The following is a 7,108-nucleotide window of genomic DNA, read 5'->3' as shown; positions in this document are numbered from 1 at the left end:
CTGCCCGCGCCCCTCGCCCGCCGCTGCCAGCGCCTCCCTCGCCCTCTCCTGCAGGGTCGGCGTGCGCCTGGTCCCTGCCCTCACCCGGGAGGGCAGCTCAGAGGTCCTGCGACAGCTCCGCATCGACTGGCCCTCCGGCTCCGGTGGTTCGTCCTTCCCTGAGGCTGTCTCGGCCTTGAAGGCAGCGCTGGGCCGGGCTCCCTGTAACACAGCCTGTGAGCAGGGGCCGGGCACGGCCACGCTGCCTGAGGGTGTCATCGGTAAAGTGCACCTGAAGAGCTTCGTGGAGCAGCAGGGCTTGGTGGGCTATGACCCCAACCTGGATGTGCTTCTCGGTGAGCCTCACATGTAGAGCAGCTCAGGTGTGGCAGTGGGGGGTGAATGGGTGAAAGGCCTGTTTCCTTTCTTTTTCCGCTTATTCTCCTTCAGTCTGGTTTGAGCCCGGGGCAGACCCGATGGTGTGGGATGGCAGGGGATGGCAAAACCTTGTGTCCCAATCTGTGTCCCTCCATCTTTCAGTGACAGAGGGAATGCTGAGGTCCCTGGCTGAGCTGCAGCAAGCTGTTCAGCAGTGCCTGGTGAGTGACCCTGTGGCACTGCCTGCCTCTCACTTCCCAGGTGGTGTTCCCTTCTACCAGGCAATATCATTTGAACTCCCTGCTGTGCTCTGTTGCAGGCTGAGGGCCAGAGTAGCTGCTGCAGCATCATACATGTGGTGAACTGTGAGGAGGAATTCCAGCAGCAGCAGCTGGATCTGCTCTGGAGAATTTTGGACCCGGGAGCCCACACAGCTTTGCAGGTGAGCAACCTCTGACCCTCCTCACTGTGGCCCCTGGTATCCCTGTGCTCCAGACTAGGTTTAGAGCAGGGCTGGATTTCACCTAGTTCTCCTGCAGTGCATTTTGGTGGAGCTTCTGAATCTCTGACAGCCTCTCCTTTGTCTTTCAGAAACACCTTGTCTGTGGGCCAGTGAAGGTGACCAACCCCTCATCGCCCATCAGGGCAGACCAGTACTTCCAGTGAGTTGGTGTGCAAGGCACCTGTTGCTCCCTTGCTTGCCAAGGCTCCCTGTGCTCTGCCTGGCCCCATGGGCACCCAGGCACCCACAGTCATGGCTGAGTGAGCTGCTGGCACACAGAGAGCTCTGTGCACTCCCTCCATCCTGCTTTCCATGGCCACAGGGCTGTTTCAGGAGAACTGGAGGTACCTTCCCCAGTGGCCTTCTCCAGCAGTGCTGCTTCTGCCTCTCTCCATGCTGCTAAGAGGAAAGGCAGTGGCAGAAGATGGGTGGTTCCTAAAAGCCCTCTCCAGGCAGCAGCCCAGGGGCCTGCTGGGGTGTGGTTGGCTCTGCTCTGCTCCTGGGGCTTTTGTGCTGCTTTTGCTTAGCTGAGTCACTGCTGCAGCTGGGAAGCCCTGAGCAGCCTGAAGGCTGGTAGAGTCCTGGGGTCCTCTCTGGGATCAGCTCAGTCCAGAGGGGTTAGCTCTGAGTGTCTGTGTTTCTCCCAGGCTCCGAAAGCGCCAGATGTATGAAGCCTCAGTGATGAAGTATGGGGAGCTTGCACAAGGTGAGGGTTTGTTCTGTGGCTCCACACACAGGTGCAGCTCCATCCCATCTCCATGGCTCCCATGAGTCTCCCCCTCACCTCTGAATTCACAGCCAGTCAGGGTTCTCCCCTCCAGGATGGAGCCAGGTGCTGATCTTGCTTGGGGAAGGCACCTAAACACACAGGGCACTGGCACAGAGCAGCACGTGCCAATGGGGTACGGAGCTGGGGAAGTATGGTGGTCACCAGCTTCCAGGAGCACCTGGCTCCAGGTGGGGTGTCCTGCCTGGGGGTGTCAGTACATGGGAATGGAGCCAACTGATGCCACCTTCATTTTCCAGACGAGGCCTGGAGGGAGGTGATTGATACCCTGACAGCGGCTGCCATCAGGTTTGAGATGCTGAGCACTGCTCACCGGAGCCAGGTAGGACAGCAGCGTGCAGGGAGCCAGGGCTGGCAGGCCGTGGGAACAATGGAGTGGCTCTGCACTGAGCAGCCTGCACTGTGACTTGCCTGTGCCCTCAGATCACCCTGGACCTGGAGAACAGCAGCATCTCCACGAAAGGAACCAAGAGTGGTGCCTTTGTGATGTACAACTGTGCCCGCCTGGCCACGCTCTTCGACAGCTTCCAGCGGGCTGTGGAGCGGGGTGAGCACCAGCCCTGCCACCCTCCTCTAGCAGCCACTTCTGGAGCCACGGGGGCTTCTCCAGGCACAACAATCTCCCTTCTTTCCAGGGACATACCCACCTCTGCCACCAGCGTCCGGACTGAACTTCTCCTGCCTCCGAGAAGAAGTGAGTACTGAAAGGGGGAATGTGGGGACCTGCACACCCTCAGCTCCAATGATGGATGCTACTGGCCCAGAAGGATCTGGCCCTAAAACATATTATCCCTTCACAGGGTGAATGGCTCCTGCTCTTCAACTATCTCTTGCCCTTTCCTGAAGTCCTGGAGCAGGCAGCACAGCTGCCCACACCCTCCAAGGGGATCCGGATCACAGCCAACACAGAGACAGTAAGTGCTACATGCCATAGCACCCATGGGTGCTGCTCCTACAGTCCCAGCCCAGGGCAAAGCTCCATGCCAGCAGGTGCTGCCCATCCATGAGCAACACAGCTGGTGCTGAGGGAAGAGACTGCAACACCCCTGGGGCTGTTCCTGATGTGCTTGGGGTGGGGAAAGGCCCAAGACTGGCCAGAACCTGCTGTGCCATCAGAATGTGTCTGCCTTACAGGTATGCAAGTTCCTGATCCAGCTCAGCATGGATTTCAGCTCCTACTACAACCGGGTGCACGTCCTGGGGGTGAGTTGGGTGTCCCAGCCTGCAGCCTTATGGCTGGACTGCAGCTGGGAGGCAGCCATGTGGGTGGAGAGGCAGCAGTGCCTCTAGGGCCAGCCTGCTGAGGGGCAGTTTGGCCACCAACCCCAGTTGCTGCCTCTCTCCCCACAGGAGCCATTCCCTCACCTCTTTGACCAGATGTTTGCCCGCCTCCGGCTGCTGGGAGCAGTGAGGGATGTGTTCCACAGCGCGCTGGCGACTCTGCACCTCCCTCCTCTCAGCCAGATCTGAGCCACCCCTGAAGACCTGTGCCATGGTGTGACAGGCACCTAGACAATGTGCTGTTAGGGGAGGACAGGGCGTGCCGTCCCCAGCAGGGTGAGGGGCTGCCCCAGCACCAGCCAGGAGACACCTGAGCATACGCAGGCACTTCCCCTCCCAGGGTCTGTGGTGTTTGGGGCTTAGCCACGTGCTCCCTGCAGCTGTGCCCAGTGTGTAGGGAAAAGGGAGGGCTCCTGTGGCACCCCACAAACTGTGCTGGGAACACTGAGGGAGGTGGCACCAGGAACCAGTCACCACAAAACCAGGCACCAACATCACTTCCCTCAAAGATGTTTATTGAAGGTTGCTCCGTGCTGGCAGGGAGCTCCTGAGGCTCCAGGCTCCTGTCAGGACCTGGCCCAAGCCCCAGTACTGGGGTCCAATACACTTGTTGCTGGACAAACACTGCATTTGTTTGACCTCAGAGCTGTTTGTCCTTCCCTTGCTCCAACTGTCCTGGGTCCTGCTGCTGCACAGGAACAACCCGCTTGGCCTGACACAGTACTGAAAGGCTGCTCTGAAGGCGGGGGGGCATGTGTGGGCACCCTACAGGGTGCTACAGCAGAGGATCAGTGTCTCTGTGCATTTCAGCACCATCCTCAGCACTGCAGAGTCAGGGCTGGCACGCCAGGCTGCAGCCCACCAGTGCCTGACCCTTCTTGGCCTCCTGCTGCCCTCAAGCTCCCAGTGCTGGGCAGGGCCCTAAGCACCCTCCTCAGCAGGTTCCTCTCTGAGACCAGGGCTGGAAAGCCTGGACATGGGTCCCTCACACCTTGGGGAGGAGGTTCTCCCGGGCAGAGGGAGCTGACAACCCCAGTTCTTTATTGCCTGGGGAGTCACAGGCCCCTCCCGGAGGGGTCACATCTGCCTTCACCCCTGAGACCACTGGCCTTGAGCACCCCATATGCAGCTGTGCTGCCCCTGAAGGAGCCAAGCATGCCCATCCCCTCAGGAGGGGACACATCAGTGTGCAGGCTGGGGGCAGGGACTACAGTGATGGGCAGAGCACCCTCCCAAGACAGGCAGGGACTGGGATGTGTTGCACACCTGTCCCATTCCTGGGGAGCCTCTAGTGGCAAGGGCTCAGAGGGGGCTGTGCCGCACAGCATCTCCAGGCCCTGCCCACAGAGCACGCAGTAGTACCGCAGTTCCCCCCCGGCCTCCGCCACCTCCCAGCAGTCCAGCTCAGCCAGGTCAGGCACGTGGAAGAAGGTGGTGCTGAGGGGGACCAGCCCCCCCGGGCCCCGGCGCCACAGCGTCAGGCGCTGATCCACCGAGGCCGAGAGCAGCAGGTCCGGCCGCAGCACCCGGATACCCGTGATGTGGGCAGCGTGGGCACAGGGCCTGGAGACTCGCTCCAGGATCTGCAGGCAGGTCCCTGCTGCGGCCTCGCCCCTGCCCAAGGCCACTTCCAGCAGGCAGATGTGGATGGAGCCATCATCACTGCCACTGGCCACCAAGTACTGTCCCTCTGTCACCTTGCTGACGTGGAGGCTGTTCACACCGCAGCTGTGGGCCATGACGGTGAGCAGTGGGACACCCAGGGCTGGGAAGACAGGCTTGGTCAGGAGAGTGATGCTCACCTTGGTCAGAGGGAGCAGAGGAGTCACCAGTGTGGCCACCCTCAGGCGGCAGAGCAGGGCTGCTGGCAGTGACACCCACCCAGGGGCTGCATCTCCCCCTCCGCTCGGTGCAGGGCAGCTGCTGCGTCCGTGATGGGGCTGGTGATGTCCCAGAAGGCGATGCTGCCGTCAGTGGCTGCACTGCACAGGAGGTGCCTCCTAGAAGGGAGGTGTAGGGGGAGCCTCTGGCCACAGCCCTGAGGGTCCCCATTAAGATCTGTGGAAATGGCAGAACAGCCTCCCTGACTTCCTCCCTTCCCTTCTCTCGCTGAGCTGCCATCCCTATGAGGAGAAATGCTTCTCCCCAGAGCCCAGCATTCAGGGCTCACCTCTCCCCTCCTGTCCCTGTGTGCAGGAACGCCTCCACCTTCAGCACACAGCGCTGGTGGTGAAATGACTCTGCCACCAGCACCAAATTCCGAGCAGCCTCCAGCAGCCCGAAGACCCTGCGATGGAGCAGAGGACAGCTGGCTGTGGGAGGAGGGAGCTCCTGGCATCTCTGCCCCAATTCCCACCATGCACTGCCCTGTTCCCTGTGCAGAACAGGCCACACCCATGGCAGCAGCTTCCCACATAGAGCCTGTTCTGCTTCCATCATCAGCCCCAGCTCTGTTCTCCCTGCCAGGCTGCACCATGGCTCCTCACCGGACTGATCCATCGCTGCAGGCAGCAGCCAGGAACTTCCAGGATGTCAGCAGCTGCTTGTTGTTGGTGCCAGGTACAACAGAGAGGCACATGTACCTGCAGCAAAGATACAATGCTCACCAACGCCTTGGTGACACCTGTGGCCCTGGGGAGGTGAATGGCCCACGAGAGCAGCCCAAGCCCAGTGCTGGATGCAGCTCTAAGCACTCGGAGAAGGCACAAGGAAAGAGTAGGCCTTTCCCTAGCCACAAAAGCCCCTCAAGGCCAAGCCACAGGGCACCAGGAATGCACACATGAAGCCACACTGGCCCAGTCTGCCTCAGCTGAGCCTGCAGCTGCACAGAGCAGTACCCCAGTGGAGGTCAGTGTGGTTCTCATCACCCTCCCAGGTCATAATCACTACTAACCCTGCCTCAGGCAGTCCCTGAGCATCACCTCGTCTCCGGGTCCATCTTGACGAGCTTGTGCCTGTTCTTCTTCCGCTCCCAGTGCTCGTCCAGCCGGTGGGAGGCCACATGGATGACCTGGCAGGCCACAGCACTCTCCAGGCTCTCCACAGCACTCTCTGGGTCCCCAGCACACAGCAGCCAGTAGCACTCGATCTGTGCCCGGCCACCCGCAGAGAAGAGCAGGGCAGACAAGCCCTCCTCACCAAAGCCCTTGTCTCCAGGTCCCGTGGGGCCGGCCAGTGCCAGCGTCCTCACACTGGAAATGTGGTCACTGAGGCGAGCGAGGGGCACGGCTGCCCGAGAGCGCTCACTGAGTGCCAGGACACAGGCCGTGGTGTCCTCGCTGCCGGTGACCAGCACGTTAAGGGCGGCATGGCCAGGCACCTCCATGGCCCCCAGACGCCGTACACAGGTGATCTCCCGCCCGTGCAGGGATGCCAGCAGCACCTGCTGCTCGCAGGGCTCGGCCTCACAGCAGTACAGCATCACATCCCCAGACTTGATGAAGGCAAAGACCTCAGCCCAGGGGCTGCTGCAGTAGCTCCAGGAGCGGTGCCCACCCCCACAGGGGATGCAGTGGAGGTTCTCACTAGTCCTGCTGCTCCACACCACAAAGTTGTCAGCGTGAAAGCCCAGCACGAGCAGGTCCCCGTCTGGGGTGAAGCGCAGCTCCTCGATCCACTGCAGCCCTTTGCAGGGCCTGTGCTTCCGCAGAACCTCCAGCTGCTGGTCCCGCAGGTGGAGCTGGCGGTAGACACCGTCACGGCCAGTGCTGTAAATGTAGCCCTTGTGGCAGGTCACCGAGGTAACCCCTGTCTTCCCGTGGAGCCCAAAGAGCACGGACAACGGGGACTCAAGGGGAAGGACCCCTTTGTGTGACAAGCAAGACAGCTCCAACTCGCTGCTAGAGTCCTCACCGACCGAGTCAGCGACACCATTGGCAATGCCGGGGCTTTCTGCAGCCCGCCTCAAGGAGCTGCTGCAAGGGAAGAGGAGGAGGGAGCCCCGGCGGTCGCCGCAGACCAGGAGCTCTCCCTGGGGCAGGAAGGCAGCGCAGGTGTGCCAGCGCTGCTTGCAGGGGGGCAGCAGGTACCGTCCCATAAGCCGCACGCAGGGTGCCTGCCCGGGGCGGTGTGCGACGTCCAGCCAGAGCATCTCCCCTTCGGGACCGGAGGCCAGGAGGGTGGCAGCGGTGGCGGAGGGCAGCCCGGGGCGGGGGGCCCAGCTCAGGCCGAGCACGGCCCCC

At 61.6% G+C, this 7,108-nt stretch overlaps 2 protein-coding genes across 2 annotated transcripts in view; one reads left to right on the top strand and one right to left on the bottom strand.

Moving 5' to 3' along the window:
* Positions 1-10: 10 nt before the first annotated feature.
* On the top strand, positions 11-3,554 carry DALRD3 (DALR anticodon binding domain containing 3; the record flags this gene model as incomplete). Its single annotated transcript, XM_029958324.1, has 11 exons — positions 11-335; positions 520-578; positions 677-799; positions 949-1,019; positions 1,507-1,565; positions 1,886-1,968; positions 2,070-2,193; positions 2,282-2,340; positions 2,447-2,560; positions 2,781-2,849; positions 2,997-3,554. Coding segments are annotated over 11 exons (1,206 nt in total), but the record flags the coding sequence as incomplete, so codon positions are not given.
* The window catches only part of LOC103764468 (WD repeat-containing protein 6), a 23,375-nt gene continuing 19,692 nt past the window's right edge, over positions 3,426-7,108 (bottom strand). Inside the window, 6 exon segments of the mRNA XM_029958321.1 lie at positions 3,426-4,262; positions 4,509-4,692; positions 4,809-4,927; positions 5,098-5,214; positions 5,414-5,509; positions 5,849-7,087. Of these exon segments, the coding sequence (XP_029814181.1) occupies positions 3,983-4,262; positions 4,509-4,692; positions 4,809-4,927; positions 5,098-5,214; positions 5,414-5,509; positions 5,849-7,087 (2,035 nt within the window). The 3' untranslated portion in view covers positions 3,426-3,982.

Source organism: Manacus vitellinus, unplaced genomic scaffold (genome assembly GCF_001715985.3).
Source record: "Manacus vitellinus isolate BGI_N305 unplaced genomic scaffold, ASM171598v3 scaffold_14_pilon, whole genome shotgun sequence".
Classification (NCBI taxonomy): Eukaryota; Metazoa; Chordata; class Aves; order Passeriformes; family Pipridae; genus Manacus; species Manacus vitellinus.
The sequence above is the reverse complement of the archived record's forward strand: the minus strand, read 5'-3'. Positions and strand labels throughout refer to the sequence as shown.